The 25,484-nt window shown below is 43.3% G+C and overlaps 1 protein-coding gene across 2 annotated transcripts; it reads left to right on the top strand.

Annotated features, from left to right (window-relative positions):
- Nucleotides 1–847: 847 nt before the first annotated feature.
- On the top strand, nucleotides 848–24,471 carry ZBTB2 (zinc finger and BTB domain containing 2). Of its 2 annotated transcripts, none has more exons than XM_019735433.2 (3): nucleotides 848–981; nucleotides 15,238–15,422; nucleotides 21,718–24,471. In XM_019735433.2, exons 2-3 carry the CDS (start codon nucleotides 15,250–15,252, stop codon nucleotides 23,087–23,089), a joined length of 1,545 nt encoding a protein of 514 aa, XP_019590992.1. In that variant the 5' UTR covers nucleotides 848–981; nucleotides 15,238–15,249; the 3' UTR covers nucleotides 23,090–24,471. The 2 variants fall into 2 exon arrangements, with proteins under 2 accessions (XP_019590992.1, XP_074189809.1); XM_074333708.1 differs by lacking the exon at nucleotides 848–981 and adding an exon at nucleotides 1,388–1,518.
- Nucleotides 24,472–25,484: the final 1,013 nt, after the last annotated feature.

Raw genomic sequence — 25,484 nt, 5'->3', positions numbered from 1 at the left:
ATGGCCAACTCTGGAACCCACTCTATCAGTACCTGAGAGACCAAACTTAACAGGAGAGTAAACTGTTCTTAAGTAACAAACGTGCTTTCCAGACGCTTGATATTTTTGGACCAAAGCTTCAAAACCTAAAACCCAATTACTGAAATAAGCATCCAATTCAATCTTAACACAAACGTCTTACATCACACTCAGTAAGGAAGCACCTCTACCACTATACACAGCACAAGCATTTCTACTTCAGTATGACTTTCCAGTTACCATTGGATGTAAAAGGTATTCGTGGTTTTTACAACTATATCCCTGGTTCTCAAGTCCACTCCATCTGAAGTCTTTAGGTTAAAACTTAATGCTACTACGGGAAGTCCAGGGACAAAGATACAGGCCAAGAGATGTCAAGCGTAAGTCTGCAGAAGGATCCGAATTCTCCATCCCTTCCCCGAGTATCCCCAGGGCTGTCCTACCTAAACACTTTATGTAAACATGGGGCTTCTGACTCAAGCCTCCAGCCCCAATAAGTGGAGAGAAGTTTCCTCGCCTCGGCTGCACATGGTTTGCAGAAGTTTGGCTGGAGCAGAGCGCGGAGCCTGGGTGGGAGCGGCAGTGTAGTCAGTGCTGCAGGCGGCGGCGGCGGCGGCAGAGCAGCAGGAGGCGGAGGCGGGCGGGGGAAGGGGAGGCGGCGGGGAGGGGGGGCGGAGGGGGCTCTTGCCGCCACTGCTCTCTCGCCGCCTCTCCCCCCCGGCGGGAGCCGCTCTCAGCCTCTTTGCACTAGTCGCTCCGCTCTCTCGGTCATGTGACCTTAACGTAACCGGACAGGAAAAGCCCCGCCGCCGCCGCCGCCGCCGCGCCGGAGACACCGACCGCGGCGGCAGCAGCAGCAGCAGCAGCAGCGAGAGGCAGAGGCGGCGGCGGCGGGGAGAGCACGGCCAAGGCTGCCCAGCGGTGCCTCCTCCACACCCCCCGCCGCTGCAGCACCGGCGACAGGTAAGCGCGCACCGCCTCCGCCTCCTGGGGCTCGTGCCCACGTGCCGCCCCCGGCCCGGGCTCCGGGAAGACGGAGGGGGGGGCGGGGGACACCGGAGCTCGCAAACGGTTCCGGCAGCGACGGTGGCAACAAAGAAGACGAATGACCCCCGTCCCGCTGGCTCCGGGTGAAGGCAGGCGGAGGCCCCGGAACACACGGGGACCTGGTTCTGGGAAGCGAGGGTATGGGCGCCCCGCGGGGGCGGCGGCGGCTGCGCCTGGCGCCGGGGTTCTGGCCGCCTGACAAAACCATCCCCCGGAGCCAGGCGGCGGCGAGTCGGCGGCAGCTCCATCCGGGGCTTTGCGGGAGGGGGAGGGGACGGAAACCGAGAGGGCGGGCGGCGGATCGGAGGAGGGAGGGAGGAAAGGGAGGGGGGCGATTCACGTTCCGTTCCCTGTCGCCGGTCCCTCCCTTCCCGCCGCCACCGCGAAGTGCGTCCTGAGCGGCGGCGGCCGGCGAGCGTCCCGCGCTGGAGCCCCGAGAGGTGGGCCCGTCAGGTGCGTACTCCTTCCGACGCCTCGCCGCCGCCTTCTGCTGCTGCCGCCGCTGCTTCTTCGGCGGCAAGGCCGCAAGCTGCGGAAGTGGGTTTGGGGGAGGGGAGCAGAGAGGGAGGGGGAGGGGAGGGATCCGGTCCGACCGGAGCAGGCCCGGCCTCTCTGGCGCTTCTCCCAGCTGCAGCGGCTCCTACAGCTGCTGCCGCTACTGCTGCGGCTCCGCCTCCCCGCTCGCGGGCGGGGGCGCGCACGCGCGCTTCCGGCTTCTTTGGGTCTCGCGCTGTCTCCGGCTCTCGCGCGCGCTCTTCCCTTCTAGTCTGGCCACCCCCCGCCCCCGGCGCCGGGACTGTTGCGCCGGCCGGGGCGTTGCGCACGGCGTAGGCGTCGGCTTTGTGTTAAACTCCGCGGGACTTGGGGCAAGCGCGCGCGCGCACGCGGGAGGGCGCAGCCTGAGTGCGTCGCCCCTCCTCTCCCCGTCCTCGGCCCCTGGGGTTGGGGGCGGGGTCGGGGTGCGCGGCGACCGTCCCTCCGGGCCCCGGTCTGGCCGGCTCCACCTCTTGGTTCGGGGCGGGGCAGGCGGGCGAGGCTGGCAGGGCTGCGTGGCCGTTGGCCCACGCCCGCGGCCCAGTGACATGTAGGCCTCTCCGGGCGCCGCCCGGGTCGCCTGCCGCTGCGGTCCAGGCGGCGGGTGTGGGCGCGCTGAGCGGGCTTCCGCTCCATGGGCGATGTGCGCCTCCGATAAGACCGAAGCTACTACCCCAGAGCTGCGCTGTGGTTTCTGGCTGCTTTGCCTGGGGGCGTGGGACCGGCGTCCGAGCTGAGCTCCCTGCGGGCACAGCCTTCACACCCTGTAGGGCTCCGAGAGGGGAGGTGGAGGGGCGCGGAGGCTGCTTCGTTTTCTCGGTGTAACGAAACCCCCAAACCATTCATGTTTAAACAGGGCTGCAGTGAGAACTGATAGTACAGGAGATGCTTAGGAAGGGAGGTTTTTGTCTTTTGTAGCTGGTAGTAAATTAAAGGGGGCAATAAAGAAGAAAGCAAGGGTAGCAGAGAAGGCAAGAAAGTGGTTGGGCAGAGTGCAAAGACTGTTAACTGTTGCTACACCATTTACTGCAAGAATTTCCAACTGCTGAACTCCTAATTATGCCTTAGGGAAATAACCCAGGCTCTCTGTTCACCCCACCCGTCTGCTGTGTTCATTTGCTCTCCATCATAGAATGGGCTCATTCTGTATGAGTCTCAATCCTATTCATTTTCATAGGTTGTTGTCTTAGTAAAATAAAACATTAAAAAGGTGGACTTACAGGCTCACACAGTACTCCAGGTTGCTCTGGGTTTTCTTAACCAGGCTGCCTTGTCCTTTTTAGGATGGACTAGATCTGTGTTGACCCTGAGGCAGTACAGGAGCAGCACGTGTATATCACTAGCATTTTAGCCCGAGAGGCCTGACATGTCAATGGGAAATCAGGATTAAGACATTTTTAAATCCTTGTATCTCTGGTTTATTACAAACCAAAATTAATTGTTAAATTTTATTTTGCATTATAAATAACCTTGGTGTATATCCAGGGTGTTTTCAAATTGTTAAAGGTGATTTTTTAAGAAGAAAGTTTATGACTAATACTACATGACTTTAAACTGGGTGTTTCTCACTTAAATGTGTGGTTTATATGTTTAACTTATAGCCAAAGAACTGAACTGTTACTGAAACCATCAAAGATCTCAAAGTACAAGAAGTGATATACTACTGGTAGTAAGTACCACCAGTACTCAACAGTAGAGGAGTCCGTTAAAGGGTGACAGATAAACCACCTCTAAAGCTGTTGTACAGTCCAACTGCTTACTTGCCAGCTTCTCTTCAAAGATGGAGTCAATAGATGGTGCTCCACAAACTTCCACGGAACTGCTCCAGCAGCAGATAATAAACACTGGGCATGTTTTAGGTCATAGAATAAAAACTGCCAAGGTGACAGTTTCTTTTTTATTTTAAAGATTAATATGAACTTCGCACTGTCCTCCAAATTCTGCACTTTTGTACTATAAAAATTCTATAAAATAATATAAAATCTTATTCACCCCAACCCTCTGTAAATATGCACCTTGTGAACACTGCATATCCCTGAGTAAGGGATATGCTTTCCCCAGCTTGAGATTTACTGAATGACTGGGAGCACAGGAGACGTCTAAGGCTGGTATGTGGCATTGGCTTGAGATCAGCTTCTTCAAAGCTGGAGACTGTCCAGCTCTTAATCTGTCTCTTGGTGGTTCATCCCTAGACCCATTCACCTTTCCCTGAAGTAACTTTGAAGCTTTGGGCAAGTAGTGTGGCATGAAGCTGTCACAGTAAAGGAAGAACTGCTGGTTGGCCAAAGACTCCCATAAATTTCAAAATGCACTTGGCAAAAGGGCATTGAGGATCACCTTACTGCCTTATGGTCTTCAGTTGCAAAGTATGACCCTAAAAACCTAACAGAGAATTGAGAATTTTTATTGCCTGAAGAAAAAAATAATGTAAACATTCTGAGCATTAGACTGAGAACATTTTTTAAACCTTTTTTATGCTCAAGTAGGTTATAATTTTTATTAGCAAATTAAACTTAAATTATTAAAATATTACTTTGAATCACTAATAAATAAGATCCAATGTTTTACAATGCTGATAGTAAGAGATGGAGTCAGTAGTCAGAATACTTACCGGGAGTTGTCAGTCCAAGACATTTAGGACATTTTTTTTTTTTTTAATAATGGTACAAAGGCCAAGTGAGAGGCAAGTATCTATGCTCAAACACATAATCCCCAGTTCACATGCTTGAGGTATGCATCATGTGACCTCACTGCAAGAAAGCTCAGTTTGCAAAGATGGAAATTTGTAAAGCACTTTCATGTATCTGGTTAAGTACTTATGAAACAACTGTTTTTACTTTACAAGAGCTTTCATCATACAGTTATTTTAAATAGTGTGCACCCCTCAGTTCTGCACCAAGCTAGGGTGAGCAACAAAATGGTCTCAGGAATGATTTCAAAGTGTGCATGTGTTCTCCTACGCCACGCGTAGTCGCTTAGATTCTCCAAGTCCAAAGTGATCCTGAACGGCGGTTCTAAGTGTGGTCTACAGTCCCGTGTGAATCTCCAGAAGCCTTTCAGGGTTCCACAAAGTCAAAACTATTTTCATAATAATACGAAGATGTTATTGGTCTGTTTCACTATTGACAAAATGTGTCCACCTTGGGAAGATGCCCGTAACTCAATGAGCTGATATTTTCCAAATGACCAATAGATGGTGTTAAGAATCATGCATGGCTAACCAACCCATTCCAAGTGCAAAGCAGAGCAATGATTTTACTGTAACAGAGTAGGACAACATAACTCGTTGATGCACTTTTAGATCACACAGCCAATCTTTAAGAAACTACCACTCGTCAAATTTTGGCATAATCTCAAAAAATATCCACAATTACCTGAAAAGGCTATTAAAATACTTCTTTTTCGAACTACATGGTTAGGTCAGGCTGGATTTTTTTCAATACTCAACCAAAACTGATACTACAACAGAGTCAATGGAGAATCAGAGTAAATGCAGAATCCAGTTGTCTTCTATGAAAGAGATTTGTAAAAATATAAAGAGATGCCACTCCATTATTTTTTTGTTGTTTTGGGAAATATAACTCTGTTTCTCATAAAAATGTGTTATTTATATTAGCACGCAGTGTGCTTATTATGGATATTTTTAATTGAATTAATACATTTTTTTTAATTTCTCAGTTTTAATTTCTAATGTAACTATCAATAGTTACATTCCATATAAATGAAAGTTTATTCATGTCCCCAGTAATTTTTAAAGAGTATGAAGGGGTCTTGATACCACAAAGCTTGTGAACCCCTACCCTAAAATATTGAAATAAATTACTCAATTAAAACCTTGAATTAAAACACATTTGGTGCTCCTCCCTGGCATATGCTGAGCTATAGCTATAGGTGACTATATTTCCTTCGGATTGATTTTATTCATCATCATACAGCATGTTAAAAAGGAAGGCAATCTCTACTTTGCTGGGTTATTAGAAGCAAGCAAATTAGGTTTTAAATTTCGCTGTGTGGTCATATGTAGGTTTCCTTAAAGTCAATAATAGCGTAATGCCTTTAGGATTATCACTTTAATATCAATTCTTTATTAGCCATAAATCACTGACCTGCCTTCTCCTTGACACCTAAACTGTCCCTGAACTGCCTCCTTCTGACCTCGACTTATGCTCAGAAATTAACTAATTTTAATGTTAACTTAAGCAAAATATAATTGAAAAGACTAATCTTTTACAAAGGCAAAGCTTTCCCAAGTCAAAATAATTGCTATCGGTTAGTTTATATCCCTCCTTTATCTAAATACTATAGAAGAGAGTTAACTAAAGAAATGTTAAGAAAAATATACCAATCTGTCATCACAACTAAATAAGATACATTTCCTAGCTTTGAAATACAGTTTTAAAATATATTAAAATTCAGATGACCAGCCTCATTCAAGTTTACTTTGTAGGCCCTCAAGTATTAATTATTAATAATACTAATTGAAAAAGCAGTTTTTTCATCCTGGTAAGTGGTCTAAACTACTTGAAAGAATCAATCTTACTTGTGAGTCGTGCTTTTTCTGTTACTGATGCGTCCTGTGCATTACAATATTCATTTATGCTTCACTTAAATAAAATCAAGAACTTCAGAGGACCTTTTAGTGCCCTTGAAATGGGTCGTCTAAGTGGTATTTAGTATCTTAAAAGAGCTATTATCTTTGAAAAATGAATCATGAATTCCCCAAAGCTGTTTTGGTCTCCTGTTCTTATACTGAAAGTAAAGGAGGAACTTGGGTTGTCAAGCTATACTGTGATTCTGTTTGTCCCATTCAGCTGTACCTTCGAAAGCTGAGTAACTTACTTAAGGATGGGCCCACATGTGCTACATGATGGAAGCTGAAAGCACTTGACATCTGGGTAGTATCCCATTATCAGAGTGGGAAACAGTGGTGAAGATAAAAGCCAAAGCAATGAATAATATAAACAATCATTTATATTTGGCTTTGGAAAGTGATTTTTATTTACTTCAACATGATATGTCTTACAGTCTCTGAATTTATTTTTTTTTAAAAACCACTTTGTACTCATATACATATAAAGAAGGTGTTCTATGAAAACCCACTTGTAAAAATTGCCTCCTTTCTCTGTCTCTACTTTTCTTCAGCGCGTCTCTGCACATTATTCTGATTTAGTAAAGAAATGTGGGTTTTTTTGTTTGTTTGTTTTTAGTTCCATTTACAGTTTTAAATGGCTGGGGGCTTTATATAAGCCTTCAATTTCATGTCTGATTGTTGGCCCTCTGTGATTAATAAGAACTTTGAGGAATGAGCTATATTGCAAGGCAGTGTAATGGAAAGAGCATGCAATTTACACCCAAAAGTCCAGGGTTCAGTTGACTCCAGTTTACAGTTTTAACCTCTCTGAACTATCATGTAGTAATTTAAGGATGTGACTTCTGGAGTCAGACACACCTGGCTTCTCCAGAGACTCTCAGACATAAATCACAGTCAAGACTTGGGAGCTCCAGACCATTATAACCACCGTGTACTTGTCGCTCCTTGAGCGTCTCTAAAATATCTCAGTTCCAACATGTCTGAACCTAACCTCATGCATGATCTTCCCCACAAAGCTGGCGTTTTTGCCGGTGTTCCCTCTCCTGGTGGAAAGCCCCGTGATCATTCCAGTTACACAAGTTAGAAATTGAGGGGTCGTCTTGGATACCTTGATTTTCCCCGTCCTGCATCTAACCAGCCAATCCTGTTGATTTCTTTATCTTCTATTTCCAAATCCTGCCCCTCCACCTCCAACTTCATCACCACCACCCAGTCTGTCTTCTCTCCTCTACCACTTCTAACAGATCTCCCCTGACCCCTCTTTACCACCACCCCTACCCCAATGTGGTTAGTTCTCCAATTGCAGACATGTCATCATCTCACCCTGCAGAAAATCCCCTTCAGTGGCTTCCCATCGCTTTTAGGATGCCGGCCAAAATCCTTCCACAAGACCTGAGTCTCCAGCCTCGTCTTGCCGCATTCTTCTTTGGTTCTTTGTCCCTTAGCCGCACTGACCTTCTTTCCATTCCTCAGTTGCCTCTTGCTCCCTCCTATCTTAGGACCTTTGCAAAGGCTGATCCCTCTGCCTGGAATACTCTGTCTTTGCCCAGTTAACTCTTCTCCTTCTTCAAATATTTTCATAACTGGCATTTCCTCACAATCCGCAGATCAGACCCCAGGTTTATGACCTCCTTCTATTTTTCTTTGATGGCTCTTATCAGAGTTGGCTGTTATAAATTTGTCTACTTACTTGATTGCACGCTGGAACTCTGTGTATTGTGTATATCATTGCATCCACTGCGCCGAGCACCTTATAAAGGTCTCACCAAATATTTGACCACTTCCCAGATCTGCTTCTTAAGAGTTAGCCCTACATGTGCGCAAGTTACTTCACTTCTCTAAATTTCTTCTGGAAAGAGGATGACTGATCCTTGGCACATACTGAGTGGTGATTTTTTCATTAGTGTTGTGCTTATTAGTTATTGTAATTAATTAATTAATAGTAATATAGTAAGAAATGATGTACCGTGGTATCATTGACGATTAAGTGTTAATGGGTGAAAGGTTATAAAATACAAAACACTATTCAGAACTTAATTATTAGCATGAAGAACCATGAAGTGACATTTTAAGATTGAAATATTCTTCCAAAATATAGTGCAGAGCAAATTGAGGAGAATTTTTTAGATTAATCTAGGATCAATAGAAATTGAACTTTTACCCCCAAATCACCCAGCTAGTCGAAGGCCACGCCGTGACTGGAAGTCAGCACTCTCCCCTCCAAACGTATTAATTTAACAAATATTGAACACCAGATAATATATTGTGCATATGGATAAAGTAATAAATGATATAGAAGACTCAGTGCTGGCTTTCCAGAAGCGTCAGGCAGACATATGTAAACTGGCTTGTTCTCAGATGCTGCAGTGTGTCAAGAAAAATCTTAATCTGAGGATCAGGGAAATTTTGCAGAGGACAAGTAGCGTTGGGGTGGCAGGTGGCAGGGGTGGGTCCCTCTGAAAGTTGCATGTTCAAGGTCCAGCTTGGTGGGTCTAAGGCCCTGTTCAAACAGGCCCCCTCTCCTGACCATGTGTGTAGAAATCAGGTTGCTGAGCTGCCCAGAATTGAGAGCGAAGCCTCTGAGCAATGAGTGTGGCAGACTGTTAGGAGCCCAGGAATGGCCTGGGCATTCAGGACCTTCTGAGCAAAGAAAACTACCCTTCTTCAGCTTATCTCGGCTCATCCAGAATTTCCAAAGCGAGTGAAATGACATAATTTTGTCTCTTATCACCAACATCCTTGAATGAAACTGAATTTTTGATAATGCTTGGACTTCAGAACAGATGTGACACTTAATGATCACTTTGTAAAGCTCACCAAATGGACAGTCTTGTATCAAGAAAACAATCAGGCACAACTTAATGTCATAAAGTAAAACTTTATGTTGTAATGTCTTTGCATTGGAAAAAAATTATTTTTCCATGTCTTGAATATAGTGTCAACAGCCCTTCCTTTAGAAAGATATGACAGTATGTCCTTTCTATTTATATTTAAAAGTCCCCCATCAACTACCAAGTATATGACTATTTTATGTCTTTTCTTGAAAAATAAAGAGGGAGCCAAACTGTTGGACCCCCAGTTTTGAGGTTGGTTGGTTGGTTTTCAGTAGGTCTGTGAAATCCGAGAGTCTGGAAGCCATTAGATTAGATTAGCATGTAGTACTGAGTCAGCAAGGGAGGGTAAACTATGCTGAGGAATTTGGGTTTCATCCCAAATGCAGTAGGGAGTCACAGGAGGGTTTTAAGCAGGGTGGTACCATGATTTCCCTTTGGAAAGATCATTGACGATGGATTAGAGGGACTAGAGCTGGAAATAAACTGGGAGGCAGAGCTAAGGCGTGGGGGAGGGATAAAGAGATCAGGTCGGTGGGACGTGGGTGACTGACTGATGTGAGGTCGGGGACAGGTGGAGGCCTGAAAGGGGAACTGAGATTCCTGGCTCAGTCAAGGGGTGGATGGTGGAGCCATGCACTGAACTGGGGATACAGAAGGAACAGGGTCATGTCTGTGGCTTTTACAGGCCCTTTAAGGAAATGGTGGTGAGTGGAAGGGAAGGATTTGGCTTGTTCTGCCTAGATTGAATTTAGAGTTCCTGGGGGCAGCTTGGTGGAAGTAGATCAGGTCACCAAAGAGAGCCTGCAGAATGAGAAGTGGGCGGTGGACCAAAGGCAGAGGAGCACGAGCAAAAAAAGAATCAGTGATGGAGATTAAAATAGAATGGCCAGAGGTGAGACCAAAACCAGAGCGCAGTGGCTTGGAAGCCACGCACAGAATGTTTATTATGGTACAGGAGGAAGTGTATTGAATGCCGCAGAGCAGTGGAGTAAGCAACTAGTCCATAGGGCTGGGGAACAGAGGTCCTCGGTGACCTTGGTGAGCCATTTCAGTGCTGGGGGAGGGGGTGTGTGATGTGGTTGGGTGAGCAGTTGATGGAGGTGGGAAGAGCAGACATCCATTTCCACAAAGGGGGGAGGGCGATAGCCTCAAGCAGGGCCAGCCCTTGAAGATGCTGCATTCTTCTGCAAGTGAAGCCTCCTGGCGATGAGTATGAAGGGGACTGCAAAGCTGAAAGAAGATTTAGAAAAGGGCAGTACTGTCAGCTGGACTGGGCAGGGTGGGAGCTGCCTGAGAGGCGCTTCTGAGAGAATCCTGGCCGGTCCCCTCCCTGTTCCCGCCTCTCTCCGCCCTCTCACCCTTTATCTCAGGCTCACAAATTTAAGGAATTTATTCACAAATATAAGAATCTAGGGGGTTGTTTTATTTTTCTTCCTAAGAAAGACTTTTTAGTTTCTAAAATAAGATTGTTAAAAATTGATCTGTGGGGGGGATTTTTCCCCATGTGAATTTTGAATATATGACTGTTGTCTTCATTTTTTCCTCCTTTCATTTGTTTTTTTTTTTTTTCACTTAGAGACTCCTGCACATGTGTTCTTCCCTCCATATTTGAAAGGCATGTTCAGTTTATTTCCTATTCTAGGTGTTCCAAATTTAAGACACTGAAATAATTAGTAGACCCCCTTAAAAAAAACATTTTGATTTTTATCATGGCTTCATTCTTATGATCTGAACAAAATACTTATGTTAGTCTGTTAATAGGATGAAAGGGAGCCATACATTTTGCTATAGTGAAGGAGATGATACATATCTGTTAATACAAAACCTCAAATACCTTCCTACAAAATATTGATAAATAATTTGATGACTTTAAAACAGAAAATTATATATGGCAAAAGTCTCTATAAAACAAAATCAAAAGAAAATGTGAAAAATATTAACAACAGCTGTGACAAAGGGTTTTACAGATCGATAAGAAAAAAAGGCAAACAACCTGATTTTTAAAAATGGGCAAAGCTCATGAAGAGATACAAGAGGAATTATAAATGATCACTAAACATAAAATGTACTTCATCTCCTCATTAAATCCATAGAAGGTCAAAAGGTAGACAAAGATTCTTTAAAAAAGTGCTAATACTCAGTGTTGGCCAGTGTGGGGAAACAGTGGGGGTGGATGGACAGTTCTCACATTTTCAGTGTCCATAATATTTGAATCACTTAAGAGCAGCAATAAAAAATTTTTTTATTAATTTTAAACAAACACTTGCAGTTGTATGCTCTGACACATCAAATGGACCCCGCTTCTTGCACATATGGGTTTGATCATCTTGGGCAAGCCACCTAACCTCTAGGCCTGTTCCCTCGTTTATAAAATGTGGGTAGCAGTAGCTCAAACAAGTTAATGTGAAATTCAATGAATAACATGGAAATGAATGGTTAACAGTAAACACTCCGTAAGTAATAGCCACTCTGCCATTGTCATCAAGAGATAAATAGTAATGTATTGCTGTACTTAAAAATACTGTCAATGGAAGTGATACCTGAAGCTGCCTAAACATGTAGGTAATCATGATCAGAATCAGAGTACATGATAAAGCAGCTCATCACAGTTTGCTCTCAGAGGATAATATACTTTTTTTGGAGAGAAAGGTGGGTTAGTGAAATGGAAAAGGAACTATTCAGGCACTTTTCAGAGAACAGCCTTGAAGACAAGCTTCAAACGTTGTCTCCTGGTAGAGGTCAGGTTAGAGCGACGTTTCTTTGCAATCCCGGTTCCTTTGCAACCTGGCAACATCTCTGGCTTTCATTATGAACCCTATGCCTTTTCTCTGTCTCCCTTTCCTAGTCTGAGTGCTTTCACCTTCTCTGACATACAGAAAACACTGAGAAACTATGTTTCTGACCCGTACCATCACTGTTCACACTTAAATGAGACTACAATCTAGGTCTTTATACTCAAATTACTGCAAATGGGGATATAGCTCTTGGTAGAAAACACGAAACTTGACAACGTGGATTCTAGTTTGGTGACCTGATAATACTCTTAAAGTATTATACTATTTGATTCATTTATTTTAGGGCACACTTGTGCATTTCTGACTCAGATCATCCCTAGAGCAGGAAGGAGAGTGGGGAGTTCAGCACCAGCTGTGTAAGAATTGCTGTGGGTCTATCTTTGTTTTACAGTTTATTGGTAATGCACTCTTCACAGTAGCTTCCCTAATTCTGAACCTTAGCATCATTGTTATCTTCTTTTTTTTTTAAATCTGGATAATGAGTTGATGTGTGGTGGGATTTTTTTTAATTAAACTTTTTATTTTGATAATAACTGTACATTCACATGTAGTTGCAGGAAAGAACAGAGAGACCCCATTTACCCTTTACCCAGTTTCCTCTCATGGAAACATCTTGCAAAATTGGTGCTGTATCACAAGCAGGATATTGATCCTGATAGAACTGAGCTCCAGAACATTTCTGTCACCAGGAGGTTCCCTCTTGTTGCCCGTTTATAGTGGAACACATTTCCTTCCTGCTCCTCTCACCCCTCTGCTATTAATCTGTTCACCTTTCCTCCAGTTTTCAAGAGAGGTACATAAATGGAATCAAGCATTTGGGATTGTTTTTTTCACCCAGCATGATTCACCCTCATTGTTGCATGTGTCCATAGTTCATTCCTTATGGCTGAGTAGCTTCTGTTGTGTGGGCATACTATACTATATTCATTGATGGATATCTGGGTTGTTTCTCAGTTTTGACTATTAGAAATAAAACTGCTGTGGATATCCATGTACAGGTTTTGTGTGAACGCACATTTTCATTTATCTGGGATAAATGTCCATGAGTGTAATTGCTGGGTAGTATGGTAGTTGCATATTTCATTTTTTTAAGGAGCTGCTAACTACTTTCCAGAGTGGCTACACCAGGTCACATTCCCACCGGCAATATATGAGCAATTCCGTGTCTTAGCATCCTTGCCAGCATTTGGTGTTGTCATTATTTTTTATTTTGGCCATCCTGATGGGTATGTAGTGAAATCGCATTGTGATTTTAATTTGCTTTCCAAATTACTAATGATGTTGAACGTCTTTTCATGTGTTTATTTTCCATCTGTACATCCTCTCTGGTGCTATGTCTCCTCAAGTCTATTGTCTATTTTCTAATTCAATTGTTTTTTTACTGTTGAGTGTTGAGAATTCTTTATATATTCTCGCTACTAGTTCTTTATCAAAGGACTAGTTTGTAACGGTTTTCACATTTTTCCTTCTAATCTTTAGCTTTGTCTTTTCATCCTCTTAACAGGATCTTTTTCAGGAGAGAAAATTTTTAATTGTAATAAAAGTCTAATTTATCAATTTATCTTTTTATGGATTGTTCTTTTGATGTCAAGTATAAAAACTCTAACACTAGATCGCTAAGATTTTCTCCCACTTTTTTTTTTTTCCAAAAGCTATACTTCGGTGTCTTATATTTGAGTCTGGATCAATTTTGATCCATTTTGAGTTATTTTTAGATAAGGTATGAGACTTAAGTCAAGGTTCTTTCTTTTTTCTTTGCCTATGGAAGTCCATTTGATCCAGCACCATTTATTGAAAAGATTATCCTTCCTCCACTGAATTGCTTTTGTATGTTTTTCAGTTGTGCTTATTTATGTGGGGCTACTTCTGCGTTCTCTGTTCTGTTCCAATGAGCTGTGTGTTTATCCCTGTGCCTATACAACAGTCTTGAATACTGTAGCTTATGATACATCTTGAAATTGAATACACTGATTCCTCCCACTTTCTCTTTTTAAAAATTGTTTTAGCAAAACAAAAATTATTTTAACTATGCTAGTTACTTTGCCTTTATATATACATTTTTGAATATTCTTGTCTATATCTACAAAAAAATATCTTAGATTTTGTTAAGAATTGTATCAAACTTATATATCAATTTGGAAAAAAATTGGTATTTTTACTATGTTGAGTCTTCCTAACTGTAAATACAGTATCTCTTTCCATTTATTTAGATCTTCTTTGATTTCTTTTCATGAGCATTTTGTAGTTTTCAACAAACAAGTCCTATACGTGTTTTGTTAGATTTACATGTATGTATTTCATTTTTTTTGAGTGATTATAAATGGTATGTTTCTAATTTCAGGGTCTACAAGTTCAAAGTTAGCATATAGAATTACAATTGATTTTTATATGTTCACCTTATAGCCTGTGGCATTGCCAGACTCATTTATTAGTTTTGTGTGCATTCTTTGGGGTTTTCTAAGTAACAATCATGTCATTTTTTTCCTGTCCATATGCCTTTTAGTTCCTTTTTTTGCTTTATTGCACCAGCCAGAACTTCCAGTACTACATGTTGAATAGTGAGAGCGGACAGATATCCATGCCTTGGTCCCAAGCATAAGGAGAAAGAATCATTCTAACCTTTAAGAGTCCTATTAAGTATAATGTTAAGCTATGTGTAGTGCACTTTATAAATGCTGTTTGACTGTAGGAAAGGAGCAGTGTAGTGAGTTGATGAACCAGCGCCTCTAGAAGCAGTTCCCCTAGTGTAGATGGATTCTGCTAAGTGGTTTGCTAGGGTGAAGTGTGAGGAATGAAGATCTCAGGACATTCAGATTTCAATACTAACTTTCCAGTTTCTAGCTACATGTCCTGGGCGATGTTACTTACACCTCTTGAAACCCATTTCCTCCCCCCACAAAAAAGAAGGAAGAGCACCCATCCTGCTGCCTCGCTCCAGGAGGGAGTGGAAGCATGCAGGGGCATGTATCCGTGCCAGGGGCAGCCCTCACCACACAGCAGGGGCTGGAAAACTTTGTATGATCTTCACCGTGGTCTGCTGCAGCCCACCCAACACCTTAATTTATTTCTCTCTCTGGAGATTTGATTATTAAAATTTGCCTTTGGAATCCTAAACAAAGACTAAATGGTCCGGGAGTATTGGCTCTCTAGAGGGCAGATGATGTGAGTTCATTTCCTGGCTCCTCCACTTACCATCTGTGTAAACTTGGGCAAATCCTGCAATCCTGAACTCCCCGGCAGTGCCATCCTCTGTGAAATGGGAGCGTTGACAGAACCACTCAGGACCGTCGTGGAGCCTAACTGAGTGGATTTGTCGCAGTGTCTGGCATGTTACCTGTGATCATTGCTATTGGTGACTTTAAGGACACATACTTATTTGTAAATCATCTTTCTTAAAAAACAATTGTTTGCTTTGCAGATTTTTAAAAAAATGGATTTGGCCAACCATGGACTTATTCTCCTGCAACAGTTAAACGCTCAGCGAGAGTTTGGTTTCCTGTGTGACTGCACGGTTGCCATCGGCGATGTGTACTTCAAGGCACACAAATCAGTTCTTGCTTCATTCTCCAATTACTTTAAGATGTTGTTTGTCCATCAGACCAGGTAACTAACGTGGTTGTAATAATCTAATGACTGCAGACTCTGAACTTCCGTGGCCGTCTTTCCGGTTGAACCTGCTCTTTGAACCTCAGCAGGACCATGGGTCTCGCTCCCTGTCCCTGGGCTCCCGGGCTCCCAGTCTCCCAGTTGCCTCATGACCTCACTTGCCCCCTCACCCTTCTTGGTTCCTCATCCTTCCAGTGGCACTTGAGAATCATGGACCTGGAGCCCCAAGCTGCCCCGCCCCCTCCAGGCACCCTTGTTCTGTCACCTGCTCAGTCAGGAGGGCGGGGCAGGTCCATTAGGAAGCCAGGTGCTACCTGATCTCATCTGTCCCTTCCTCTCACTAATCCAGCCCCAGTCCCCTGAGTCTCCCTGGACTTCTAGTGTTTATCCTTGTCTCCTTCTCTAACGAGAAGCTTGACGGCGTGAGGTCCCCAGTTTTCTTCTTTCCTCTCTTAAATGTCTCACTCTCAATACCTTTACTCGTTTTTTCTCCTTCCCCATCCTATCTTGGAGAAAAGTGCCCCTCGGTGTCTAAGGACAAGTCTCTTCCTCCCACCCCTTAGTTTTTATTCTGTACTTGTCATGTTATACTTTCAAGCCCCTGCGTCCCAAGTCTGTGAAGGGTCAGCGCTTCCTTACTCGGCTGTCTACCTGAGTGACGGTGCTGCTTCTCCTTTATTTGACTCCGAAATTTCCATGGCTTTGCTTGTACTTGCCTCACCCCACACCCTTCCTACCCGTGGGCGCTGTGGTTTCTGCCCCATCATTCTACTGAAATCATGTCTCTAAGGTCACCTCTTCATCAGCACCGCTGCTCTTCTCAGTCTCTGCTGTCTTTGTCCTCTGCAGTATTGACCACTGTTTTCTTCCTTCTTAAGGGTCGTCGTCTGCATCTGATAGCTCTGAATACCCCTTGCTTTTTGCCCTCTGTGAGTTTGGGTGAGTGTTGGTCTGGGCTCTCCATGCCTTTCCGAGTGCAGTCTCTGAGGGATGCTCATGGTTTTCTTGGATCTTGCTTCTGCTGAGAAGACCAGTTTACAGCTCTGACCTTGATCTTTCTCTATTTCCCAAGGCCCCAGGCTGCCTGCCAGACATTTAGAATTGTATTTCCTCCTTTTACCTCATTTAGCATATCTCAAACTGAAGTAAGTCTTGCCTGAAGTCCCTCCTGATTTCCCCATTTTGTTTATCTTCAAGAAACTCGTACTTAAAATCATGTCTCAGGGCAGCCAGTTAGCTCAATTGGTTAGAGCACGATGCTCCTAACACTAGGGTTGCCGGTTCGATCCCCGCGTGGGCCAGTGTGAGCTGCGCCCTACACAACTAGATTGAAACAACTACTTGGAGCCGATGGGTCCTGGAAAAACACACTTAAAGTAAATAAAAGTTTTTTAAAAAAATCATGTCTTATCAGTCCCCAAGTCAGGTTTTCTTCAAAATACCTTTCATATTAGTCCTTCCCTTCCCCTTCGCACTTCCATTTCCTCATTTCCACATTACTGTCAGATGAATTTTCCTAAGTATTGCTTTGATCGAAGTGTGCCCTTGATCAGAAACCTACTAGATGGTGTTACTCCTCTGATTGGGGACCTGGAGGGTACCCACTGCGTATCAAAATAGGGCATAGATCCCTTCCTCTGTCTTTGAAGCCCTGCAGTCTTGGAGCCTGACCTCCTTCCAGCCCCATCTCCGACTGCACCCTCTTGGAACTCCCCACCCCTCACCTGAATCACACTTTGTTGGTGTTCTGCCCACTCCCTAAGCCTCGGTTCATGCATCACCTCTTCCATGGCCCCTCCCCTAATCAAGTGAACGAAAATGACCAAAAGCGATCACTTCCTCTCTCACATTCCATAGCGGACACAGGACAGAGACATCTAGTGGTGGCTACAGACACATTTTTCCCTTTGTTTTGTTAGTTGTGTACTTACCTCCGCTCCTCATTTGTAAGATTCTTGAGGGTGGAGACTGGGTTGTACAAATCCTTGTGAACTCCTCTGTGTCTAGCTCCAGGTATTTGTCCATAATAGCCACTTGGTAAATGTGTGGAGGGGCAGAACAGGAGAGTAACAGGATAATGGCAAGCAGAGGCTGCTTTATCTTGTGATACTAAGATGCTCCCTTTTGCTTCATTGTCAGAGACTTTCCTTCATTTACTTCGTTGTCTGAGACTTCATACCCCTGGGTACTTAGGAATCCCAGCACAATGAATTAAACTGTCTTGAATAAGCGAAGGTTTTAATTTTGAGGAGTAAAAACTACAATGTAATGAGTTTTAAAGTAGATCCAAGAAACTTAAGTGTCAGGCAGTAAGTAAATGCCTTTCCGACAAGGGAATGTGATATCTGTAGAGACAGGAGTCCCAAATTTAAGCCATTTGGGCGGCCGCCCGGTGGCCTTACTCACCTCAGTAAGACAAGGCAAATAGTGGGCAAAGACCAGAGACGGGCTTTAAACCAGTACTTTTTTTTTGCAATGTACTCTCAACTGCCCCCTGGCTACTTAAGAGGTAGGCTGAGAATAGTTTTTTCACACTTTGCTTAGAGAGTGTTTTATGTCTGTAGCCACCACTAGATGTCTCTGTCCTGTGTCCACTACTCTTCAGTGGTAGGTTTTCAATCATGCAGGACTACAGATTTGCAGCTCTCAAAAAAGAAAACTACTGAGACGGGCCTTGCTAAGTAGAGCCTCTGACAATGTCTAATATTATTTGAAAATCCTTATTTTCAGAGTTCTTGAAGCCCATCTTTTACTTTAAGATTCTAGTAAAGGAGAAATTGAAATTACTGCAGGAGTTTATATAAAGAGCTTGTAGCTATGTTAAAACTATATTTTTCCGACATAAAAGTATTATGTCAAACAGACATCTGCAAATCAAACCGCTTGGGTATAATTATGTTGTAGAGAGCTGTGTTCTTCCCAGGGGACTTGGAAATGACTGTCGTGGCCCACAGTGAGCTGCGTGGTTAAGAAAGGAGATCTAGCTGCCTGGGGCTGATCATGGATGGAGATGGCTGGAGCATGACATAAGAGACTTCTTAAAACAACTCTAAGGATCTGTGTGTGTATATGTGCTTCTGCTTTAAGAAACAAATTAAAATGAAAAATTAAGATAAATTGGTGTCTGGAAACTTCCCTGGGCCCTGGGCTATACTGCCAGTGCCCAGGGCCTCCGCCTTCCCCTCCCTGGTGGTGTCTCACCAACTCTGCGGGGGGCATGGGGCAGGGGCCTTGGAGTCCTCCCTCCAGGCCTGGCTGAAGTGTGGACTGGGGCCTCCCCAGCCTCATAGCTTCTTTACCATCGGAGACTGCACATAGTTCTTTAAGATTTGAGAGGTGTACTGTCCAGTCAGCCCCCGTTCACAGGCAGTAGACAGAGGACAACCTGTGCAATAATTAGTGAGGGGAAATGATAAAACTTAGAACACAGTTGTTACAGAAAGGGGCTCTGCTTTGTAGTTACCTCTCCTTGATGCTGAAAAACAAGTCCCAGTTCTGGTTTCTGCCCTTCCCTTTTCTTTTCTGGGGTGTGGCAGGGCTCACTAACTAGTATCCTCTGCTGCCTGGAGGAACATTCCGTCCCCACAGAACAAAAGGTGCCCTATCATCTCCTGGGGGTGATTTGCATCCCTAAAGGCCCACACTTTCCCAGTTCACTAGGCCTCTGCCTGGCCCTGGAAAGATCCCCTCTGGCTTTGTCTTAACTTTGGGTTGATTGTTTACATTATTCAAGTGTTCTTCACCACATGTAATCCCCAAAACTTTATTCTGAGGGTTGAATTCCCTAGAGCATCTAAATATATTCTAGTATACCCATAATGTTGTTGGCACTCACCTGGTGCCTAATGGGAAGACCACCGATTCCTATTTAAAGGATTATAAATAATTTAAAGGACTATAAAAAGAGTCCAAATAAAGGTATGAATGATCTGCATGTCTTTTTTTTTTTTTTTTTTAAGAGTCACGTAACTCTTTCCTTTTATACTGTCAAGGGAAGCTAGTTTTTATGCCTGATCTTTATTCTTTGGCTTCCATACTTTGTAGTCAAACATTTTTTACATGGTCATTGTATGCAGTCATCTCGAAATACACACACATTATTCAAATCTGTTCTGTCACAAATTGCTATTAAAGTCACGTTTTCCATTTTTAATAGAGTAAAAGATTACATTTAGGAGAGCTGAGTATACTGTTACTATCTTAGCATAATTGAAAAATAATTTGTCGATAAGATAAAACAGCTGAAGGTGCCAAAAAGAATTATAATAGTAAGAAGTGGTGTAATAAAAAATGATTATAAAATCTAAAGGCATTCAAGGAAGGTGTCTTTGAAGATGAAAATGCATTGTCTACAGGATATATTCACTCAGTGGATGATAGCACATATGCTTCATAGTATGTAGAGACAAATCTCATTGGTTTCTAATGATGCAGTAGAACTGCAATTACCTATCGTCTAAGAAGAGCTCTTGGGGACCTCTTCACTATGGCTGCTTGAATCAGGATGCCTTTTCTTGGATGATGCAAACACTAAAGTCTAAAAATAGTTGGAAAATCAACAATTCCACAACTGCTTTAGGTGCCTCCGATAAATCACTTAACTTTTTGGGACCTCAGTTTCCATGTCTGTCAAATGGGAATAAATTAAATCTGCCTCGCCTACTACACAGGGTTGTTTTAATGCTCTAAAGAATCTTGGTGTCATGGCTTTGGAATTAGACCCAGATTTAAATCCCAGTCCCACCACTCACTGACTCTGATGTTGAGCAAGGTACAAATCCCTCTTATCCTCAGTCCCTTATCTGTAAAATGAGACTAAATGGCAATTAAATGAAGTAATGCCTAGAAAGCCCAGCTGCCGTTCTGCTGCTGATGGTGTCCGTCCACTGGGTTGTAGCAGAGCCAAACACAAAACACCAAGAATTGCAGTGGAAAATATTGGCTATTTTATTGACGAATGGTGCCATCCATTAAAATAGGAACCTAATGCTCAAAAGCCTGAACTCCATGATGGTGCGTAGATTACAGAGTCTATAGGAAAAATCACAAGACACTGTGGGTTAGGGATTGGAGGTCGTGCTGGGAGCTGATTGGTCAGAGGTGATGAAAGAGTAATGAAACATTACTTCAGATCTTGAGGGCAGCTCAGGTCTTTTCCAGAGTCCCTCTGTCTGTTCTCATGGGAAAGTAGCCAGGGGGTCGTTCCACCTTAGGGCTCAGGAACTGAAACATCACTTAGGTCAAGATGTAATCTTTAGCCTTCCAGAGGGCCAAACAGCGTAACCATTAGTCAGTTCCGTACTACTCTCTTCTGCCTCCAGGGTTGCTGGTTATCAAGGGGAAAGGCTAGGTCTCTGAGAGGTATATGTAGAGAGAAGGATGTGATTTCTAGAGCTAGGATTTAAAAGTAAGTTTAATCAAAGTCATAAAGACCCTTGTTTCCAATGATGGTGATGATGACATTTGATAAGGAACTGAGTTGTCCCAGAACCATTTTTTAATGCAATCTGGCAATACTGGGAAGGTGATCTGAACCGAGCTAGAATGTTGCTTGTGTTTCCTGTTTCCATCTCTTCATGCTGGACATAGGTCACAGAGCTGCAGAGCACTGACAGAATCAGGCTTTCTTTTTCTTTACTTTTGTTGTCTTGCTCTTAGGCACTTGTTAATACCAATTTAGCTTTCCATGTCATTTTTTTTTTTTTAACGACTGCATTCTTTTTATTCTGCTCATTAATGATCTACCCATGTCATTTTACAGATGAAGAAACTTTCTAATTAGATAAATAGAAACTTTCTGACTTACAGTAAGAGATCTCCTGCTGAGCTCCAGATGGCACTGGATCAATACAGAATCCTAGACCTTTAGCCAAACGATCTACCGAGTCAGTGATTTTTAACCACCCAGGCTGATAGAAAGCAATGGGTCCTCTCCATAAAACACAAATTTGATATGATATAATTTTATTAGGAGAAAAACTGTTTCAAGAGTCTATGAGTTAAGATACCACATTTGTTTAGCACAAACTTTTCCTTTCTCCGTACTTTAAAATATACTTACTGTATTTCTCTCTGTTCTTAGTATAATTAAAGTTGAATTATATAGGTTCCAGTTATCTTCCTGATGTTTCCATTCCATTTCGTAAAACACTAACAGTAAGAGATGGGAAATGCTCTTGTTTCATTTGCCTTTAAATTAAAAGTGCTTGTTTTTTTTTTAATTCAGGCTTAATGTTATCATTTGAGACACGGATTCACATTGGCTTATAGACTTTTTATTTGTTTTTTTCAGTGAATGTGTCCGTTTGAAACCAACTGACATACAGCCAGATATTTTCAGCTATCTCTTACATTTGATGTACACCGGAAAGATGGCGCCTCAGCTGATTGACCCCGTTCGATTAGAACAGGGGATCAAGTTTCTACACGCTTACCCTCTGATCCAGGAAGCTAGCCTGGCCAGCCAAGGAGCCTTTTCTCATCCTGACCAAGTTTTCCCACTGGCTTCGTCCTTGTATGGCATTCAGATTGCAGATCATCAATTGAGACAAGCCTCCAAGATTGCTTCAGCGCCTGAAAAACTTGGACGAGAACCACGGCCCCAGACCTCCAGGATGAGCCAGGAGCAGGTGCCCGAAGCCGCACAGCTCTCTCAGCTGACTTCAAATGTGACCCAGGTGAATCGGACCCACGTGACTCCCTCGGACCCACTGCAGACCTCCCTGTCTCCAGAACTCGTGTCCACTCCTGTTCCTCCCCCTCCTCCCGGGGAGGAGACCAATCTGGAAGCCTCTTCCTCTGATGAGCAGCCTGCGTCCCTCACCATCGCCCACGTCAAGCCGAGCATCATGAAGAGGAATGGCAGCTTCCCAAAGTACTACGCCTGCCACCTGTGCGGGCGGCGCTTTACCCTCCGGAGCAGCCTGCGGGAGCACCTGCAGATTCACACCGGCGTACCTTTCACGGCCAGCCAACCCGGAGAAGGCCGCGTTCCCCTGTCTCTTTGTAGCAACGCGGCTGACCTAGGAAAAGACGCCATGGAAGTGCCTGAGGCTGGGATGATAAGTGACAGTGAGCTGCAGCACATCTCAGACTCTCCAATCATCGACGGACAGCAGCACTCGGAGACGCCGCCGCCCTCAGACATCGCGGACATTGACAACTTGGAGCAAGCGGACCAGGAGAGGGAGGTAAAGAGGCGGAAGTATGAGTGCACAATATGTGGACGCAAATTTATCCAGAAAAGCCACTGGAGGGAGCACATGTACATCCACACCGGGAAGCCTTTCAAATGCAGCACTTGTGACAAGAGTTTTTGCAGGGCCAACCAGGCTGCCCGGCACGTGTGCCTCAACCAGAGCATAGACACGTACACCATGGTGGACAAACAGACCCTGGAACTCTGCACATTCGAGGAAGGGAGTCAGATGGACAACATGTTGGTACAAACCAACAAACCCTACAAATGCAACTTGTGTGACAAAACGTTCTCCACTCCCAATGAGGTTGTTAAACACTCATGCCAAAACCAGAACTCAGACGTCTTTGCCCTAGACGAAGGGCGGTCCATTCTCCTCGGCAGTGGGGACTCTGAAGTAACAGAATCTGACCACCCTGTGTTAGCTTCCATCAAAAAGGAACAGGAAACAGTGTTGTTAGACTGAATGTTACTTACCTTTTTAAAACTGTTATTTTTACAAAGACTATCTTCCTTCCCTTCCCCCAATTCAGAACTATAGTTCTCCATGGCATGATACAAACAGGTCCCGGTCCCTTTCTCCCCTCTCCCATCCTGCTGTCCCCAGCCCCTCCTCCATAAAGGCTGTGTGCATTATAAACCTGGAACATATTTACTTTAATTCAGGGGATATTGGAAAGATAATGGTCAGTAGTACTTATAAACTCGAATAGATTTTGAGTTTTTGATTATTTAAAAGCATACTTGGAACTAATGAAGGGTATATAACAAAACAACTACAATGCAATTTGGTAAGCTAAAATTATGACTTTCCCTGGGTAATGTCTTCCTTCTGAGAAAAACGATGTCAGAAAATACAGCATGCTTCTTAGAGACATACAGCTGGGCTCTGTACTATGCAAAATCTAGGTGTGGGGGAATTTTCAACCCAAGAGAACGTTCTTAGTATTTATCCTCCAGGTGTTTTATTTCAGAATGCATCCTTTGAGATTATGTCCAGTCAAGAAAAATCATTAGTTAAGAAATCTACTTGAACAGAACACAAAAGAGAAAAAGTAATAATGTGATGGCAATCTTAATTTTTGGATAAAACGTGGCAAGCTATGAGTTTGTGTGTTTGTAAGAGAAAATGTGTGGATACTTGCTACAAACAGGTGAAGTAATGCACATGCCTTATCTAATTGCTAGCCTCTTTCAAAGTTGAACGACAACAAAATACTGTATTTTTGTTTCTGACAAATGTATTGGTTTTAGAAATCAGATTTGAAAGTACTATTTTATGGACAGTCTTTCTGAATGGAAATTATATGCCATTGTAACAGTTGCCAGTGGTAAATTTGTTTTAACACCAACTTACTGCTTTTAAATCAGTGTGTTTACTGTAGGAAAAATGATACAGGAATATGCATCTTGTGGGGGAAGTTGGGAGCAGGACATGTAGTAACTTTAATGACTTTAAAAATTTGTAATAGTTTACTGGCAACATTCATTGAAGCATCAAAAATGGCAAAGAAAAATCAGGACAAAAAAAACCTAATTGCTGTTTGTGAAAAAACTTGACTTTGATATTTAGTCTTCAGTTTTTTTCCTAACACCTGAAATTACCTCTTTTGGCCTGAAAGAAGTAAAATTTATCCATTAGTCTTCCTTAGGCCAATAACAGAATGGTCTCACAGGACAAAACAAGCCAGAAATAAGGACTGAAGGGGAGAGGGCGGAACAGTTAATAGCTGTGCTGTACGTATATGTTAAAACTGACTATCCTGCCATCCTATTTCATGTATAGTTGAGTTCTCAGATTTGTAAGTTTTTATACATACTTTCATTGAATAAAGTTTAATTAAATGAGTATATGATTTTTATCTGTGTATTTGTCTACCCAAAAAGACGCAGGGAGGGGAAGTCGAGAGCATTGCAGGAGGAGTTGTTTTCTTGCTGTATCTCCTTCTGTCTGCAAAACTTTGGGCAGTTCCCCTGATTTGAATGGCATTTTCCTTATTTGTAAATGAAGACATTGATGACTGCATTGGGTCATAATACTGTGAGATTCAAATGAGTAAACTATATATGAAAATGCTGTGAACAGCCAAAGTTTGACCAGGAATGGGTCTGGAGATCATCTTACTCAACTTTCTTTGACAAGGAAGAAAGAGAGGCCAAGAAGTGTTTGCCTAAAGATGACACAAATTCATGCTATATAAACCTAGATTATTAAATGTTGAGTGGTTTCCACTGATTTCTCTTTTTTAAAAAATTATCTCCCAACTTAAATGAGAGTCTGTGCCAAGTTAACTTCTTTGAGTATTTGTGAAAGGGAAAATCAGGGCATGCCTCCACAGCCCTCCCTCCACACCACCCCAGGGCAGGCTTGTAGGGACATGGGATACAGCCAAAAGGCAGGGTCTTGACCAGAAAGTCGTGGGGATCTGCTGGGTGAGGAGAGACGCCTGAGGGCAAGATGCCAGCCAGCCCCAGTTCAGCTCCAACAACTTGGTGAGGGGACAGGTGGGCATTGTGTTCAGTTACTCATTACCTGTGGGGTGCAGAGGCTCTTAGCACCAACTGTGGCCACCTCCACGACTGTGACAGACCTGCAGAAAACAGAGCTGGGGTACAGATAAGGAAGCCTACCCACCCTACCCTGGAATGCTCCGTGACTATTTAATTGCAAGAGGTTATGCATTTCACAATTTATTCTGAGTTTCTCATGGTACCAATTTAAATAAGCTTTAGAAATTTCAGTTGATAGTATGAGCAATCTGAACACCTAAGCTTCCGAATTCATTTGAGCTGTCATTCTCCTTGGACTAGCCCTTATTAACGCCCCTGGTTCTATTACTTTTGCTTTCATAGAGGAAACA

Source organism: Rhinolophus sinicus, linkage group LG05 (assembly GCF_036562045.2).
Source record: "Rhinolophus sinicus isolate RSC01 linkage group LG05, ASM3656204v1, whole genome shotgun sequence".
Classification (NCBI taxonomy): Eukaryota; Metazoa; Chordata; class Mammalia; order Chiroptera; family Rhinolophidae; genus Rhinolophus; species Rhinolophus sinicus.
The sequence above is the reverse complement of the archived record's forward strand: the minus strand, read 5'-3'. Positions and strand labels throughout refer to the sequence as shown.

What these genes read in the sequence shown, in the direction of transcription:
- ZBTB2 (XM_019735433.2), top strand. Translation starts at nt 15,250, where the DNA reads ATGGATTTGGCCAACCATGGACTTATTCTCCTGCAACAGTTAAACGCT. An exon ending in TTGTTTGTCCATCAGACCAG is followed by an intron (nt 15,423 to 21,717) that starts GTAACTAACGTG and finishes TGTTTTTTTCAG; the next exon opens with TGAATGTGTCCGTTTGAAAC.